Source organism: Aethalodelphis obliquidens, unplaced genomic scaffold, assembly GCF_003676395.1.
Source record: "Aethalodelphis obliquidens isolate GAN/ISIS:26980383/991018 unplaced genomic scaffold, ASM367639v1 scaffold1, whole genome shotgun sequence".
NCBI classification, from domain to species: Eukaryota; Metazoa; Chordata; class Mammalia; order Artiodactyla; family Delphinidae; genus Aethalodelphis; species Aethalodelphis obliquidens.
The window spans coordinates 107,686,913-107,706,607 of NW_020837945.1; the positions used below are offsets into that span (position 1 = coordinate 107,686,913).

General features: G+C 40.1%; 1 protein-coding gene across 5 annotated transcripts in view; it reads right to left on the reverse strand.

The window, feature by feature from the left end:
* KCNAB1 (potassium voltage-gated channel subfamily A regulatory beta subunit 1) overlaps positions 1–19,695 on the reverse strand; it is a 422,691-nt gene that overhangs the window by 54,794 nt on the left and 348,202 nt on the right. For 3 of the 5 annotated variants that reach the window (XM_027113490.1, XM_027113480.1, XM_027113474.1), the window contains exons 4-8: positions 18,745–18,824; positions 16,540–16,584; positions 12,926–12,970; positions 10,699–10,742; positions 3,291–3,377 (exon numbers count right to left, since the gene is read on the reverse strand). In XM_027113490.1, coding sequence (XP_026969291.1) covers positions 3,291–3,377; positions 10,699–10,742; positions 12,926–12,970; positions 16,540–16,584; positions 18,745–18,824 — 301 coding nt within the window. The remainder of the gene's footprint in view (positions 1–3,290; positions 3,378–10,698; positions 10,743–12,925; positions 12,971–16,539; positions 16,585–18,744; positions 18,825–19,695) is intronic. The other 2 variants (XM_027113499.1, XM_027113508.1) reach the window with 1 other exon arrangement.

Here is a 19,695-nt window from a genome sequence, read left to right on the forward strand (position 1 = left end):
GGAAAATTCAGCAATATGCACTTGGCAACCACTGTTCCATCGCTTATATTAGACAGAAATGGATGCAGTTGAGCCTAAAATTGCCAATGTGAGTTGCTAAAGAAAAGTATGTGAATGATATTAAGGCTGTTACCAAAAAAAAAAAAAGGTGTCTGGGAAAGTATGTAGTGATGGTTTTGTCACTATATTTGGAGAAGAAATTGAGTAATTAAAGGCTATAGAGTAACACTGACAACAAGTCATTACTATAGGGTTTTCAAGGGTAATTTTGACTATACGTAACATTTACTTTTCTATTGTTTTTAGAAACCCTAATAGCCTTCCTAAGGTAGACCCCATTGTACAGGTACAACTTTCACTCACATACACACATATATGATTCACAAAATCATTGCAAAAATGAAACTTAATAACAACATGGAATCCAGACATAGCTTACACACCTTTTTTTTCATTTTTAGAAGAGAAAATGCACCCAAGCCTACCTGGAAATCCCTATTTCTTATTTTTTTCTTATTTCCTATTTCTTCTTCTCTCTGTTGCCCAGATCAGTCCTTTCCTCTGATACAGTAAAGAAGGAAAGACTAAATATAGAGAATGAGTTTCTAGAGGCTAATACCAAACTGGCCCTTCCATCTGGCTCACCTTGGAACAAATGAGTATATTGTTTGAGGATACACATTTTCTGCAAAGCTAGGGAGACATCACAGGGAAGCTATTTCAATCTGGAATAAGTCCTACATGGGGACTTGCCTGTAGTGTGAACTTGCTAAGTCATCCCAGAGGAATAAGCCTTGGAGTCTTATGTGCCAGCCAGGAGTGGATCTCCCTTTGCTGGGGGTGGGAGAGAGCAGGCTACATTCCAGCATAAGGAGGTTGGTTGCCGCAGAGCTTTGACATGCCATGTTTCTTGACCTTATCAACAAGTACAAATCTCTATTTGACACCCTTCATTAGACTTCTGAACTTGGACAATGACTCATGATAAAACAGCTTCCTGGACTTCCCTGGTGGCGCAGTGGTTGGGAGTCCGCCTGCCGATGCAGGACAGACACAGGTTTGTGCCCCGAACCTGTGCCCCTGGTCCGGGAAGGTCCCACATGCCACGGAGCGGCTGGGCCCGTGAGCCATGGCCGCTGAGCCTGCGCAGTGAGAGGCCCGCGTACCGCAAAACAAACAAACAAAAAATACCACAAAGCAGAATAGGAAGCTGTTTGTTTGTTTTTTTGTAGTATGCGGGCCTCTCACTGTTGTGGTCTTTCCCGCTGCGGAGCACAGGCTCCGGATGCGCAGGCTCAGCGGCCATGGCTCACGGGCCCAGCCGCTCCGTGGCATGTGGGACCTTCCTGGACTGGGGCACGAACCCGTGTCCCCAGCATCGGCAGGCGGACTCTCAACCACTGCGCCACCAGGGAAGCCCTTTGTGGTATTTTTTTGTAAGAAACTCAGGGAAAATGTAAATATTCTCTGATTCCAGCGGAGACTGGTTAATGCTGCAGTAATACATTCTATCAGGTAGCAATCTGGTTTGTTTTTGTTTTTGTTTTCTATGTTTTGAAGCTCCCTTCTGATAAATGTCAACACATAATTAGTCTTTATATAAGAGATGCCATTATCTTATCAGTATCACATAGTTTGGCTCCTAATTGAGAATTTTCTCCTTCTGTAGGTATATAATGCAAATTATAATGTTTTCTGTTTCAGAGACTTCTATATCATATCCCTCAGATTAAAGATAGTGGTAGAATGGGGAAAATGAGCCAAAAAAAAAAAAAAAGATGCTGGAAAATCCCAGATGTTCTTCTTTCCTGTACATAGCATAATTGCAAAGGACATTTTTCCAAAGAGGAAAATAGTCACCAGGCACTTAAAATGGGAAGCAATTTCAGTCTTTCACAGCCGCCACTGAATGGCATTTTACTTGACAATTGTGCTCACACGATAGCTTCAGTGCTCTGTTTTAATGTGGCATTAAGAATAGTGTGACATCATATTATCCTTGCAATAAGCACTTCTTACACCAATAAAATGTTTATGATTTGCTTTATCAAACACCTATTCTTTGCTTTGATAAAAATATGCATTTTATGTCATTTCCATGGATAATTTCTTATTATGAATTTCCAACACTGATATTGCTTTATAATAAACTCCTAATTTACTCAAATCAAAAAAAGCAGAAAACTCTAAGAGAAAATTAGATATATAAATATATATTTTAACCATTTCTCTGTGGTTGAGAAAGACATAAATAGCAAGGAAAATAGTTTCCACAACTTTTATTTTCAGAAATGCAGCCTACAGAAATATTTATATACACTGCAATCATTTATAACTTCCATAACTTCTATAACCCTCTAGCAAGAACAAACCTTTACAGAACCTGATTTATTACAAGATCCTGAACTACCTTTTGAATCATCAAAACTAAATTTACCTTAGTGTAATTTTATGTCAAGTATTCTAATTCTTTAAAAATTTGTAAAATCCATGTCATATAGTAAACCTCAAATAACCAAAACATTATTTTTTTCCTTCTTTTTCCCAAATATCTTCATTCTCATTCACCTCAGGTATATGATAATCCATATGATTATAAATCTCAATTAACTAGAACCTTCTTTTAAATTTTTCCTCCCAAACTATCTTCAATCATCCTAGGTAGTTTCCATAAATAAATGCAGATTGAAGAAAATCTGGTTTTAGGAACATTCTGAAAGCTTCCACAGGGAGATACTTAAATTGTCTTTAAACAGTTGTTAACACAATGGGGATAAAATATTGCAGCTCCTTGAGAATCAAAAACCAGATTGCAACGAAGAGTCACATTTTCAAGTAGTTGCTCCTGTAAAGCCTCTGCTCATGGTAGCACTTAGCACTTATCACCACAGATTGGAGACTAATCTGACCTAGAGTCATTATAAAGTAAGAACACCCTCAGAGAACTCCAAAATAATGATGGCTGGGTTATAAACTCCCCTTCCAATTACGTTTATTGTTTTAGTTGATAAAATCACAGAAGTGAAAGGAACCTGGAGAAAGTGAGCACTGTAATGGTAGGAGCCACACTCCCAGTGCCTGCAACTGCTTAAAAATTAATGAAGATGCAAGATGCGGAGCACTGACTTTGTGGGTAAATATTGAGGCTGAAAGACATCGACTGGAAAGGTTTTTATTTTTCACGTTCAGTCAAATCAGTCTGAATATATTTCATTTCCTACTGTGAGTGGAATAAGTCGTCAAGCTAGAATCAATAACTCTAGAGTCTTTTATTACATTTCTTCACTCACCTTCCATGGGGGTGTTACTGTCTGGTCGATTTGCGAAGACTACATCCACATACTCGAGCTGCAGCCTCTGGAGGGAGCCCTTCAGTCCTGGAAACAGAAGCAGGAAAACCTCAAAAAATCTAAATATGAGCACTATTAGAAATAGTTGAAGCTTGGTTTCCTTCAAGAATTTACTTTAAAAAAGAAAAAGCATTGGATTAGTTTCAAAAAAGACATTGAATACTGTGATGTGTTTATTGGCCCCTAGAACCTTTCAAAAATATATCAAGGGCTGACGTTGTCCCCAACAAAGAAAAGCCTTAGAACTTTCTCAATGGTATTAGTGCTCCACTGGAAATCCACACTTGGTAATGACTTTTCACGGTGGCTCCTGTGTGGCTGTGTCTAGAAGCAAAGTAATAAAAAGCAGCCTGAGTTTAACTTCTTTCTTCTTGAAAAATGCAAATTAATGTCATGTTTTGAATTACTTAATGGGCTTATAATGGGATGGAGATATATTTATTGCATATCAAAAACAATAAAATGGTGTAAGTCATAAATAAGTGACTGATAACCCCATCTTAACGTACACATGGGTTTTAATAGGAATAAAAGGGTTGGCAAATGAAGGCTTCGCTCAACATTTTACTAATTAAAACAAAAGTTCGAAGAACTTTAAATATAGCTGAGCCCTACCGTTTCTATTATTCCCCATTCTTTTGAGAAGAAACAAAAACACTAGAAGCCCTAAAGATTTAAGGGGTAATATAAAGGAGAGAGTGAGAGCTTAAAAAAAAAAATCTGGAGCCAATAATCTATGTCTCAACCCTAACCACTGAGTCACATTCCTATGATTATGCAGAAAAAAATATTTAATTTCAGTAAAATTAATACTTCCCTGAGACAGAACATATTGTATATAGTATTATGCAACCAAAAGGATGACAGTGTTCAAGAATTATTTTCTCATTTCTATGAGGCACAGCATTTCCTTATCAGCCTATTTAATTCCACAGGAAGACTGGGTTTTTTTCTCTTTTTATTATAGGTGTAAAATTAATTGCATGTTAAATGAGGCTCTTATAAATTTAAATTTGGCTCATTTAAATTTGATTTTTTCAAACTGGCGTATCAGCCAGCCACAATTACTTTTCTGACAGGAAGATGGAGTGCTTGAATACAGTTCCGGAAATAATTTTTCATTAATTGAGAAAGGATTGTCTGTGATGGTAGCTTGTTAAAAGAAGCACTGATGAAGAGATTAGGGCAGACAGGTGTTGTAAAGTCTAATGCCTGTTCTTAAAAAACCACTGGCTTTCAGGCTCGGGGTATTACCAGCTATCTCAATGGGCATCTTGAAATTAAATTCAGCTTAAAAAGCACTATGATATGAGCCACCTTTGGAAGCAGCTGTGTGTATGGAGGAGGTAAGGAGAGGAAAAGATAATTAAGCAAACAATAATAGGGTATCCCAAGGTCTGAAGGGTTGGAAATCTGTACTCTAGCATGTGATCCCACTTGGGTTAGCTGACCTTTTTGTGTGTGACTCAGTTCTCTAACCTGTAGTGGAGATAACAAATACTTACAACCTTCAGGATCGCTGCTCCAGAGAGCAGATAAAATCAGTTGGCAAGCACTTGGTAAGTGCAACAGTCTATAGAAGTGCGGTAGTTATAACAGTGGTGCTCACATCTGGAAAGACTCAAGATGAATGGTGCCAAAGACTAGATGCCAAAGATTTTCACTGGACCTCCTGGTTTTAAAGGGAGACATTTAGTGACAGTTCTGGCCCATGCCTGGCACTGGAAACAAAGTGTCCTCCTTTCTGATGATGGCGCTCTCCCTCTGTGCTCTTCTGAACAGCTCAGTGTGGGCTGAGAGAAACTAGAAGGAGCTATGACTAACTCTGACCTGTTGGAATGCAGTGTGATCAGTCACAACGTAAGTCCTTTCCTCTTCCATGCCATAAGCAAGTACTGAGTTCCAATTTGATCTGAAACTGTGCTGGGCTCTGGGGGGTTAAAGATGCATGGACATGGTATTTGTATTTATCTCCAGGGACCAAAGAGTACATATTGAGAGCATCTATTGGCAAAGGTTCATAGTTCAAGGTAATAGTATGCACCCATAAATAATGACATGGACTTGATAGAATGACAGTCTCATTGTATTCAGTCATTCCTCATCTCTCAATTCTTTCTCCGGAAAGCCTTTTTTCTTGATATTTAGGCCAAGATTCAAGAGTATTCACATGCGAATATAAGAAATGATGTGTTGTATCCTGTCAATGATCCACCAGGTCTCTACTCTGACTCTGAAGTGGAGTAAAAGGAGGTTGTGCACCTAAGAGACACTGTCTGCTCACTTTGAAAATCTCAATCACATAAAGTCTTGTAATCCATGGCGTGAATTTTGGATTTTACTCTTTGTGAGATGGAAAGACGTTGGGGAGGGGCTGGGAGGTAAAGAAATGGAGTTAAGTTGGGGAAATGATGATATCAGATTTGTGTTCTGAACTGATCTCTTGGCCTGCTGAGAGTGACCTTCAGGGGCGAGAGTGACAGCAGGGAGGGGAGACCAGTGAGGAGGTCACTGTAGTAGACAACGCTTGGACCAAGTTGATGAGAAGTGTTCAAATTCGGGACAAGTTGTATAGGTAGAAATAAGAGGACTCTTGGTGTGCTGAGTATAAAGTGTGGAGGTAGAGGTATCAAGGAGGACTCTTAGACTTTTGGCCTGAGAAGTTAAGAGACTGTTAGTAAATGAGAAAGTCACGGGAGAAGCAGACTGGTGGTGGTGTTGGGAGCCATGATGGGTCTGAGCAGCACATCAGTCAACCCCACGGAGCTCTTGGCTGCTGGATGGACCAGTCTGGCATTCAGAGGAGAGGTCTTCATGCAGGTGCGGCACAGGCCTTGGGATCCAGGGTACTAAATCGCGCTGGCTTCAATGACTTTGCCAGTCTCTTAGCCTCTGTGGACCTTAGTAGCCTCATCTGTCCACAGACAAAATGGAGCTAGATGGTCTTTCTGTTTTGATCTTTCATGTGACTACAAAACAAATCAGCTAGTCCTGGCTTTTTCTATTCGGATGCTTTAATCTTGTAGCAACATAAAGACATGCTAACAAGTGTCTCCTTGAGAGCCATTTAGGGTTTATCTCCAATAAACAAATAGTCATATTCTACCTCTACTTAGCAAATGTTTGTTGAGCATTGGCTTGGGGCCAAGTATTGTTTTAAGTTTAAGTAGATGAGCAAAAATACATTAACCTTGGCTCCAGAGCGGCATCCAAATGGCTAATCATGACCTAAGGAGGTAAGTGATCCCGTGCAGCGAAGGCACTTGCTGAAGGCACTTTTGACATTAGCCTGTCCCTTGGCGCTAACCCAGTGTCTGTGGGAGTGAAGACAGGAGAAGCAGGAGAAACGTTCCCTGCTCTTGAGGAGATGTCTAGATGTTAACTGGCAAGTCCTCAAAAGTCCACAGGAGAATAAATTATGTAAAGAAAATAGCTTTCAAGTGACTATAGTAAAAAGAAATCTAAGTTAATCTCTCTTTTAGGTTCTGAAGTGCAACAGGAACTGTATTGTTCATAAGGTGAAAATTGATTCAATTTAAGCCTATTTCATAGGCGTCTAAAGGAATATGTTCATTCCAGATGTTAAGCAGTTTTGGCAGGGTTAGAGGTGGAACGTGTGTTCATCGTTGCAGATTTAACTCTGTAGAAACAAGGCCACGAGTAGTTTGGAAATTCTGCAATGTTCTCTTCAAATATGCTGTGTCATCATCTTCTACCCCATGGCATATTTGTTTTCCGATCAGGCTTGAAAACAAATGTTGCCTTAAATAATGTACACTGCTTCCCAATATAATTTTCCAGCTTCTTCTCGGCAGACCTCTCAGTCATGATTTGAGACATGCTTCTTTTTATAAAGACTGCCCTGCATTAGAATAATATAACTGGCTACACCTCCCATTATGAAACATGATTGTTTTGGGTGGGTGATTTCAGTTTACCATGAACATGGTGCACTGGGAAGGAATCCTGTGGTGAATCCATTTGTTAAGAAATTTATTCTTTAATTGAAAAATCATCAATTGTCTCTTTCTTAAAAAGTTCATATAGTAGGGTTTAATATTTGCCATTCATTAAAAAGTTTCAAGCGGAGCTTTCTCAGATTATTTTCCTCTCCTCCTCCTAAAACAAGGACAGTGGTTTGTGTATTGAATCACATAACAAAACTGTTGTTTACCTGAAAGGCAAATACAGACCTAAACACAGCTTTTGCCTATAAAATCACAGAAACAATTTACTTACGCTTACAATTTGACTTACCAAACTATTTCCATTCTTTCATGTTAGATACTAAAGAGCTTTGATCTGCTAAATTTTAACACTGGCACAAATTTGGGTTTAATGAATGTTTGTGGAATGGCTGAATGGATAAATAGACTTTCAGAGCCTGGGAGGATCCTGTGATTCCAAATGAATATAATAAACCTATTAGTGAAATTTCTACTCCCTCCTTATTAATCTAAGGAGAATGTTGTTTCTAGCTGGATCTAAGTCAAGGACTTTGGGCTCACTGAAAAGGTCTTTCATATGACTTTTTTCAAAATTGCATTATGCCCAAATCAAGCTAATTTTACACTCTAAAAACTAACTCAGGTGGCCAAGGTCACCCAGCCCACAAGTGGCCTGAACTCTACATGAATTGGACTTCTGTCTCATTCTTTAACAGTGCTTCTCAAATTTAATGTGCATATGAAACGCCAATGTTGAATAAAGTCATCCTCATCACAGGCCAAGTACCAATGAAACCTGAGGATAACGATTTGTAAACTTTTTCAAAATTTATTCTGGGTCTAGAAATCTCACGTCCCTTCTTTTTTTCTGTAAAATTCACTCAATTCCCTAATTTCAGCCTGCCTAGAAATATCCTTTGAGCTGAATCTCTTGCAGTCATGAGTATTTTTGTCTTTGGCTGAAACTATAAACTGCAAAATACCACCAACAGTAACAACATAATAATTGATCCCAATTCTTCCTCAACCTCAAAAGTTTGAAATTTTGTGTTAGCTTGAATCTGGGTCAATTTGAATTTCAGCTGAACTGGTTTATCCATCCTGAGAGATTAGTTCCCAAGAGGATTTCTGACTTATTTAAAAGGAGAGAGAATTTTATTTCTATTGAGTTGTACGTGGCTTGAAGAAAACTGACTTAAAAAGGAGAGTTCTGAAATTATGCATACACACTGGTAAATATTAAAGCAATAGAGATTCAGTGAAAAGCACAGTAGCACAACTTCTCCATTCTTTTTCTCATCAATTTTTCTATTTCTTTGTTGATAGCTAGTGTAAATCACTTTCTGAATCTCTTTTTGAATCAATTAGATCAAAAAGAAAAGAAAAGAAAAACAAGAACTTTCTAGGCAGCACACTGCCGCCATGTTTGTTCAGCTTGGTACACAAGCCAAAGACTTGGATTTTTTCTGTTTGACAAACTTTGTGGTAGATGACAAAAGTCATGGGGCAAATGCTAGAGCAGGAATGGTAACAGTTTGGGGAGGCAGGCTGGGTTTGACTGTACAATGTCAAACTGGATACTATGAACTGAGGAGGGATTTTGTTTGGGTAAGGAATTTGCAAGCTTTCTCAAGAGCTAGAATGTGGTCATTCATTGTGGCAGCCTCAGAATATTACTTACTTAGTGTCCTTATCCATAGGAAGAAGACTGGTAGTTACACTATTAAGAACGATGATGATGGTGATGATGACAAAAATAACATTTATTAAGTGCTTATTATATGACAGACACTGTGCTCAATGTGAACAATCTAAGTTCAATCCCTGAAGAGTAACCTTGTGAGGTAGGATATTGATAGCCCATCTCAGAGTCCAGGAGATGAGGATGAGTGAGGTTAAGTAACTTGCACAAAGTCCCCCAGCTCATAAATGACAAGAGTTGGAACTTGAACCAATGTTTTTCTGATTTCAAAGCCCAGAAGCCTACAAATATACTAAAAAACAGTTAGTGATTAATACATACATTTTTGTATTTATAAGTAAGTGTGTATAGGTAGATAGATAAGTCAGTGACACTACAGGGAAAAGTAGGGAAGGCTATGCACTGTATTGTCAAACTGTGGAATGAGATGAGGTGACCAAAGGGAGGAATTTACTTCTTTAACTATATTTATTTTGAAAGTAGTGGGATTAGAGTACATCTTATGTTTTGGGTGACTCTGGTATTTCATAAATGAAATTAGTTTTAAAATGGAGAAGAATCATTTGTCTCAATGATTAATTATGAATCTAAAGTTATAAAAATCTTGAATTTTTATGGAATTGTTCATGAACTAGTGTAAAGATGTTAGAAACATATGGTGGCCCCTTTTAACATTTTTCCTTTATTGCAAAATGTAGAAGCATAAAATTTTTGTAATATATAGACAAGCAAGAAATAAATAAAAAATTCCTCACAATTCTCATAATCCTCACAGTAGAGTGCCAGTACTCTACCACATAATAGATCTTGGAGACTGTATTATTTCTTGTTTATTTCTAAATGATACCATTTTTGAGTACCATTGCAAAAGCAATGGCACTGTGAATCAATTACCTAGTAGTAACTTTCCACCAGTTTCTTTTAATGCATAGATGCTCTTTTTAAAAAAGCATAGTAGTCTTAACGTATGTCCACATAAAAACTTGTACACAGATGTTCAAAGCAGCATTATTCATGATGGTCAAAAAGTGAAAACTCAAATGTCCATCGACTGATGATTGGATAAACAAACTGTGGTATACTCATACAATGGAATTTTATTTGGCAACAAAAAGGAATGAAGTACTGATACATGCTACAACATGGATGAACTTTATGCTAAGTGAAAGAAGCCAGTCACAAAATATTACATATTGTATGATCTCATGTGTATGAAATGAGACAAAAGTAAATTAGTGGTTGCTTGGCTGTGGGTAAGGAGGGGATAAGAAGTGACTCTTAGTAGGTACAAGGTTTCTTTTTGGGGAGATGAAGGTGTTTTAAAATCAAATTATGATGATGAGTGCACACTCTGTAATTATTCTCAGAACCAATAAATTGTATATTTTAAATGGGTAAACTTTTATGGTATATAAATTATATCTCAATAAAGTTTTAAAAAAATCTTACAAAAGTGCTTTATTAACATTAGCATAGCTGTAAAAGAGAAGAGTTCTAGAGAATCCAGTCTTTTTGAGTTTTCATTTTCCCCTCTATATCACTACACTCCCCACACTCAACCCCAGGAAGAAACGTGGTTGACTGTGGTTCTTTTCATAGAGAATTTTTTCCCCCTTCCAATGTGGTTTGAACTTGTTTGGTTGATACCTTCCTTGAATCGGCAGCCCACAAACGAAGATAAAATGGAAGCAATACTCACCTTCAATAATATGTTTTCTTGACAAGCCTCTTTCCGTCTCAGCTCTGACAAGAAAAAGAAGCAAATGACTTTGAGTGGAGGTGTGCTTTTTTAAAAATCACTGTTTCAAAAGGACAGAATAATCATTCTAGACTGAATTGTTAATGGTATTCCCTGTTCTTAGCAAATTCTGCACCACTGCAGGCTGGGGAGAGAAGGCGGGTGGGCAGCACACCTAGTGGCTTTTCTTTGTTGACCCCAGGAGATAAACTAACCATCACTGTCATCATACCACGTAAATAACAACTCAGCTGTGCACAGCTTGTCCATATATAATTTGACACTTGACACATGGCTCAACCTTCCCACCTTGTTTTTAACCAATCCCAAGCCAAACAAAACAAAACAAAACAAAAGCTTGACGTAAGTTTGCGAGCTTACTATAAGATTGTCAGGCTACTGACAGCATTGGCTTTTCTGAGAAAGGAAGCAAATCTGAAAGTGACTTTTGACTTTCAAAAGAAATTAAACAACTATTTTCTTTTAAAAGGTGATGTACCGAGTCTTCCTTAGTTTCCCAAGAAGATGAATATTTAATGGACTTTTGCCTGCCCAGACCATTCTCAGACTCTAGCCAATTAGAAAGAAATGTGGTCCTTGAGTTTTAAAGTACTGATGAAATACTTCTTTAACACCAATGCCTTTGGCAACCCCCTTTTTAAAAAATTTATTTATTTTATTTATTTTCTTTTTGGCTGCGTCGGGTCTTCATTGCTGCATGCCGTCTTTCTCTAGTTGTGAGCAGGGGCTACTCTTTGTTGTGGTGTGCACGTTTCTCATTGTGGTAGCTTCTCTTGTTGCGGAGCATGGGCTCTAGGCATGCGGGCTTCAGTGGTTATGGCTCGCGGGCTCTAGAGCACAGGCTCAGTAGTTGTGGCGCACAGCGCACAGGCTTAGTTGCTCCACGGCATGTGGGATCTTAGACCAGGGATCGAACCTGTGTCCCCTGCATTGGCAGGTGGATTCTTAACTACTGCACCACCAGGGAAGTCCCAGCAACCCCCTTTTAAAACATAGTAGTTTATCATGTGCCTTTGGTGATTTTGTATTAAAAGTATATTAGATAATACTGTATGTAGTACTCTATTACATAATGGTTCTTTCAGACTGTCATATTTCCTGTTTATTTCTAAATCATAGGCCAGGTTTTGAGTACTACTAAATCACAGACAATAGCACCAGGCAATGGCACCATGAATCAGAGTATACACAATATAAACCTACGTTTCTCATATGCACCATGCGGCTTTATTTTCATATAGACTACAATAGGTATAAAAATCTAAGTTTCATATTTCTTTCTTCATATTTATCATAAACAAACTCAAAATCAGCATTAAAATATGAGTGTGTGTATACACATATACATTTTGATTGGAAGATTCCCCTTCAATTTTATCTTTAACGATTCCTTATAAATTACAGGGAAATAAATAAGGTTTTGTTTGTTTGTGTTTGTCTTTGTTTTTTGTTAGAACTCCATGGAGATCGTTGAGATTTCCATGAAAAAGAATAGGGAATAGTTTGCTGTTTTCTCACATGTTTGACAAAGAGGCCAGTCTTCTAAGTCCTGCTGAATAATATAAGTACCAGTTCAAATACCAGTAGGTCCATCAGAAGCCAATTCATCCTGTGAAATTTGTTCTGCATCCCACAACAGAGAGAGGACCACTCTTTTATTTGGCCTGACAGAGTGATACAGGCAGCTTCCTGTTATTCTTCGATGAAATGGTCCTTTTGATCAGCATTTTCAGAGCCCTCTGCAGAAATGATCAGAGACTTACACGTGGGGCCAGACAAGATATTTTTATCATCGTTTTCCGTAGAAGTCTCTGAGTTTTTGGCAGATTTGAGTAGCTTTTCTTCTGTGATGCTATGTGCTTATTTTCTTTTCCTGAAATTTGAACTCTATTTTGGAAATGGTTCTAAGTATGATGTTGGTATTTGAAAATCTCCATGAATCACTCAGTAACAAGTGACCACATGCTTTGCACTAAACTTCTTTGGGGGTATCTAGCTAAAATTGAATCCTAGGCTAATTGCTATTTCTTTCAAGTGAAAAAAAAATAAATCTTTCTTTCCAAACCAATTAATTTTAGTATGTTAGATGTAAAATGGTTGCCTAAAAGAATCAAAGCACGAACTACTAGTTGTTTCTTGTCAAGGAAATAAAAGGTGTTTAACTTACTTTCCACCCCAGTAGAGTTTGGTTGTTATGACCAGGCTGGACCTCCTGTATGTTAAACAAACACACAGAGAAATAGTAAGTGAATTGCTGGTTATAGTACTGAGTCATATTATTATTATAGCACCAGAAAGAATTTATTGTACCTCACATTTTAAGAAATTGGTGAAGAGATAAATTTGTTCATTTATGTCATTGAAACCTAAGGACAAAGGGAAGCTGATGAGTGGGGACTTGAAGTCAGATCCAAGAGAAAGAGTTCTGAAGGGAAGGGAACTTTACTTGGAGGGGCCAGATAAGGAGGAGGAGGGCTGTGACAACACACAGGTGATTGGGTGGTAGTAAAGCAAAGGTGAGTGGTAGGCATGGAGCGTCAGAAAGGAAAGTGAGAAGAGTAAGTAAGAAGACTTAAAGCATGGACTGCATTAGGAACTCAAATAGACAGTCACCAACTAACACTCATCGAGCATCTGACATAGTGTTGATTGATCATGAACTTTCCTGGGGGTACATCCACCCTCTGCCAAGGACAATGGACCTTAGTGTCTCTGAGTTATGACTCTTTCCAACCAACTGGAAAGAGTCATGCAACCAATTGCATTCACAGGAAAGAACTGACTACATGGAAATACGAATAAATTTAGTCAATAAATAGGAATAAAATTTCTTTGAGTGTCTTATTAAATGGAAATGTTATTTTAGAAAAACAATCCTAAAAATCCTTAACTCAAAGTTTTACCACTTTATTCCTAAGGGAATGAAATGTGGGAATCTTGTCAGCAAATTCATTACTTCCTCAAAACCACACCCAAGGGCAGGAAATGCAATCACACCATTATGATTGTGGAATATGAATATGTCTTGAGAACTATAGTCATATAATTTAAAATTGGGAGGCAGATCTCAATGTAATTTACTTTCTCCAAGTATATAATTCAATTGAACTGGTCGAGGAAAAAAAAAGGCATTTGAGATTCAAAGGTTAAGACCAAACTTCAGGAGTATTTGAAACAAGGCATTTATAATCCAGCTGTGGAGTCGATGCCTGGGGCCCTCAGATATAAAAGCCTAGCATGATTAATGATAACCAATGCGGAATGGCGGTGACAACTCTGACAACTTGGCTGCAACAAGAAAAATTTGTAGAAAATGTCAGTAACCCCATCCCCTTGAAGTTAATTCCCTGAAAAGTAATTTGAATCACTGTAACAGAAGGTCTACAAATATATGCATCTGGAGATTACACACCCCAAAAGGGCTGACGCACTTTCCAGGTTAATCCATCAGCCTCGTGATACGTAGTATAATAGCAATCTGCCACAGGGGAGCTGGGTCTCCTTCAGCAAACATTTTTAGAGCTTCAACACAAAGCTCTGGATGGAATCTGATTAAAAAATGAGTGCAGCCCTCTGGATTATTCAGAGCAATTGGGCCTGCCAAGGCCGCACATTTTTCCAAAATTAGGCTTTCTGTAAAATGTTTGGCCTCTATGGACGTGCACACTAATATTTATGTTCAAATAGCAAGAGTAGACAACAACCTGATGAATCATCACTGACCTCACGGAGGCATCTAGAGCAAGTCTTCTGAGTGGGTGAAGAATGATATTGTGAATATTTCATATTGATATAGCACAGCTTTCAATATTCTTTTGTCCACCTTATCTCACTTTATCAGCACAACACTCCATGAACAGTTATGCCATCCATTTTATAGGTGGGGAAAGTGAGGTTCAGAAAAGAGAAGTAACTTGCCCTGGACAACACACCTAGCAAGCGGTGGTCTTGGGACAAGTAGGCAAGGATGCTGGCTGAAACTGCTTTTGTAGCCTCCATGCTGTGATGTTATGGTTTATCTTTTCAGCAATCTCGGGTGGGCAGCTGTGAACTGATATGACCTGATATCAATTTTCTGTAGCATGGGGATAGCTTGAGTTTTTATTTGCAAGACAGAAAGGCAGTTTGTGAAAGATGCATGTTAATCTATTTTCTACAAAACGTGTAGAAGAAGCTTTGCAAAGTATGGTGAGTGATGAGTAGACATTCTCTGGATGCAGAGGGGAAGAGAACTACAGCACCGAAGTTTCCCCTTCATCCTCAGGTGTACTCTGGCAGCTGACACCTCGCTGTTGATTTCACTGGACATTAGTGGACTCATCTCCAAGGTCTCTGTTATAGGTTGAACTGTGTCCCCCGCAAAAGGTATGTTGAAATCCTATCCCCCAGTACCTCAGAACGTGAGATTATTTGGAAATAGGGTCATTGCAGATGTAATTAGTTAAATTAAGATGAGGTGATACTGGAGTAAGGTGGGCCCTTTATCCAATATGACTGGTGTCTTTATAAGAAGCCGCACAGAAACACGAGGGGAGAATGCCATATGAAGCCAGAGGCAGAGGTTGAAGAGCTGCAGTTGTAAGCCACAGAATGCCAATGATGGCCAGCAACCCCAGAAGCTAGGAAGAAGCAAAGAAGGATTCAGAAAGAGCATGCCCTTGTCCAAATATTCATTTTGTACTTTTGGACCCCAGAACAGAGCGAATAAATTACTGTTGTTTTAAGCCACCCAGTGTGTAGCATATTGTTACAGCAGCCCTGAGAAAGTGATACAGTCCTATCTGAGCAGCGATGGATGAGCCAACATTCTGAGTAGGAAGGTGACTCAGGCAAGGTGGAGGACTGGGTGGGGATGTGAATATTTTTCCGTATTTAAGGTTGAATACAATATTCTTTTCACACTCTTACAGTCCCTGGAGTAGGGAAAGAGGAGAGGGAGAGGGAGAAAGAGGTCACCAAAGTTTATTTGTTCATATCGCCATACACTTCTGGGTCTCCATTTCCACTCGTCCTATAGAATGGTTATTTATTTGGCCGTCAGCAGATCTTATACCAGAGCAGAAGACGACTCCAGATTTGTCCTGTGGCCTTGGCTGGACTCGGCCTGATCCTGTACTCATGCTGGGGGAGAAGCAGCTATTGGTGCTGACAGGTGTAGTGAGATGGAGGGGGTTGGCTCCCCACCCCGCCACCACTATTGCATCACTCGTTACTACTTGCTTTGGCTCCAGAAGGTGATGGGATGCAACAGGACCCCTCAAGGATAGCAGATGAAGCACTTTCCTGCAGGGCTCCCAGCGCACAGGAGAGATGCTGGCTAATTGTGTTCAGAAAAGAAAGCTTTGGGATATTTATCCCAAGGGTTTCTTGTTTCATCATTTCTTTGCATCCAGAGTTGTTAATAAAATGAACAATGAACATAAGTATGTGTGTAGAGATAATAAGTTTTCTGTCAGCTGGCTTCCTTCACCAGATTACCACAAATGGCAGTCAGAAACCATGAAAATGCCACTTTCTTTTACGCACAAATATCTCATGAACATTCTCTGCTCAACTCATGGTAATTCATTGTGATCAATGACAAGTCAATTACTTTTGAAGCACAAGTAATGAGCTCGCTAATATTTATTTTCAAGGCGCTGTAAATCATTTCTTTACTAAGAATTGACTTTTTTTGACAGCCTTTTGGTCAGCTGTCATGCAATTTTATTTTCTCTTCTCTGGTACAAAATAACAACAGTCGTTTTAAAGGCAAGTAAATGATTACGGTGAATGCATTACCTCCAGCCTTTCTTCTTGATAATGCTCCCCAGAATCACTTCTGCCCTGAAGAGGAAACAGATAATGTCTTAGGATACAGTGTCCTGGAAACGCAAGAGTCAATCCAAAACACCAGATCCCCTCCTTGTTTGAACTCTCAGTGCCTACATGTCCCGAAAATAGAAGCTGCTCTCGGCTGGTAGCAGTTTCCACTGTTTCTGCTTGTGCCTGCGGAATCCTGCTCCTGGAGCATTCCAGAAGCACCTGCCAAATCCTGACACACTGGCAGGAGACCGCCTGCAGTCCTGATACTAGGAAACAGCAGAGTCACTTGGCAGTTTGGTGTTTTTGAACCAATGATCCCATATATAACTGTCCTCTTTGGCGGTATCCAAAGGGAGTCAAGGGTTTCTTTCTAATGGCTGTGGTCTTCGATTGTGACTGGGGAGGACAATGAGACCTCATGCTTTTCAGACAGAAAATACTGACTCCAGGCGATCGTGCAGGGTAAAAGAACCTATGTGTGGCTTTAGATGTCCCAAAGCCAGGATTGTAGATGCAGCAGCCCACATAGAGAATGTCCTGGCTTCCAGTGACAAGCGTTGTCATAGGAGAAGGATATAAGAAGTCGTAGGGAAGGGTCCTTCCTGCCGCTGACTCCAGTCGTGGAGAGTTATACTGAAGATACCCTCACCATCCTCTCCCCCTCCACCTACCCCAGCTGGGACCCAAGCTTAAGGAGACCAAAACTTCCTTCTAGGTTCCTCCCAGCCAGACCAACATTGTAAGAAGTAGGTGGGCTCTCAGGCTTTGTGAATGGTGACATCAATATAATCAGCACTTTATCCATTAGCATCTGTCTCTGTTGGAGTGTACAGCCTGGCAATAAACCATGAGGTGGGTTAGCTGCGGGGCATGCCCCAAGTAGATACGTGTTGAATGTTACTTCTGGGTTCTTTCCCCAGACTCTCTTGCAACCTTGCATTTCACAGTGGGAACCTATCTCATTCTACAAGGACAATCAATCAATAATTAATCAGGAGCGATTATCCTTTACAACAGGAATACAAACATAGCTCTAAAAGACTTGTTAATCACTCCCCCTTTTTCAGCCTTAGGCCCACTTGGTAATAAGCAGGATTTAACAAAAGAAGAAAACGCTGAGATAGGGTAGGATGTGGAAAGGAACAAGCCCTCGTCAATTGTATTTTCTCTCCTTGGACTCAATAGAAAACATCAAGGATGTGGGCTCTGAACCTCCCTGATGGTCCTTAAACATAGACATGCCCTTGAAAAGGAGGAAACCCAGGCTAGGAAAATGCACTTTTATCAAGCAGTGATGAACCTGATACAGCAGTCTGACTGTTATTCTTACCTGGAAGCGGGGGAATTAGGCGTACAGGTGATTACACTCCTCAGCCCTGTTAGAAAATTGCAGAGCTGCTCAAGCAGCTGTCCAGATGTTTAGCTTCTTTCCTGCATCCACGTTCATAGCAGGAGGCCAAGGCGTTCCACTTCTGTTGAATGTGCTTATTGTGCAGGAACAGAGGGCATGGACCTTGAAGGCACAGCACCCTTGTGTTCTGACTTAGCAGTGAGCCCTATCCCGGAGCCCCAAACCTGCTCTCAGGTCCATAAGAAGGTTATAGCTAGCTGTGACTTCTCCAGCAGAAGAAGCAAGGCCTCTTTGCAGCACTCTCTGTCCTTAGAATGGGGTCTGAAATGTCCTCTTATAAAAGATATTGGGTTTCTTGGCATCTTTGGGAGTCCCTCCTTTAATCTCTGATTTACCTGTAATGCCCGGTGGAGAGACAGGCCTGCTTCCCTGCAGAGAGGATGTGTCCATTTCCCTCGGGGTTGAGGAACTACGAGGTGTGGTTATGAAATTATGAGACTAGCTTTGGAACACCACGCTGGAATCTGCTCACTTATGTTAATTACATTCAGCTAATATTTATAGATCTCCACTGCCACCACTCTGATCTCAACCACCTCTGCCCCTCGTGTGGCAATTGCTTCCAGTCCATTCTTCATATAGGGACCAGAGGTAGGCAGAGGGGCCCAGAGATGGTCAATAGCCCCAATTCTGGTGATGGTGGGAGAGGGAGGGAGAAAAGCAGCGGCATCAACATGTGTGGGGAGGACAGACCCTTGTCAGCAATGGTCTGGGCAGAGTCTCTTGGTTCCAGAAATGACACCTGAGAGACACATCAGGCACTGACTTACTTTCCAGCAGCGTAGACCTCAGCCGTATCAAAGAGATTCACTCCACTCTCGTAGGCAATTGTCATCAGCCGTTCAGCAACCTGCAAGAGGATGCACAGGTCACAGGGAGGGGGAAGGGTAAGCTGGGATGAAGTGAGAGAGTGGCATGGACATATATACACTACCAAATGTAAAATAGATAGGTAGTGGGAAGCAGTCGCATAGCACAGGGAGATCAGCTCCGTGCTTTGTGACCACCTAGAAGGGTAGGATAGGGAGGGTGGGAGGGAGACGCAAGAGGGAGGAGATATGGGGATATATGTATACCTATAGCTAATTCACTTTGTTATACAGTAGAAACTAACACAACATTGTAAAGCAATTATACTCCAATAAAGATGTTAAAGAAAAAAAAGGTCAGTCGTAAAAGCCAAATACTTTCTAAAGCTGGGAAGCAACTTGGAATCCTCTGGTGGTCTTTATGAACATGGAAATTTCACCGACCATTCTTGTTTTTCTCAGTTATATTAAAGAAAGAAAGAAGGAAGAAGATTCAACCGGCCTGAATAGGGTAAAAGTACCCCTTCCCTCAGACCTATACTGGGCACTGAGGGGTTTCCTTCAGCGCTGGGATAAGTCAGCCACCAGGAACACAGTGAGATGGAGAGGCTTGTGTTTCTCACTCTGCTTGGAAGACGTGGTTTGACAACACGCTCTGTGGCACTGCAATCTCACTGACCAAGAGGGTCATTTATATCCCTGGTGACTTCATTTCTCTTCTTTCTCTTTTCCCCAAGCCAACAGGTTCTGGCAGCTGGGTGACTCCTGACCTAAAAGTTTGTAACATTTTTCCCTGGAGGCCTAGCAGACTGTACTGATGAACCAAAAGTTACATGGAGCTGGGACTGTTGGAAAACTCCCGCCACGCACAGCTCAGCACCACCCCAGGCACCATCACAGAACGACCACTAG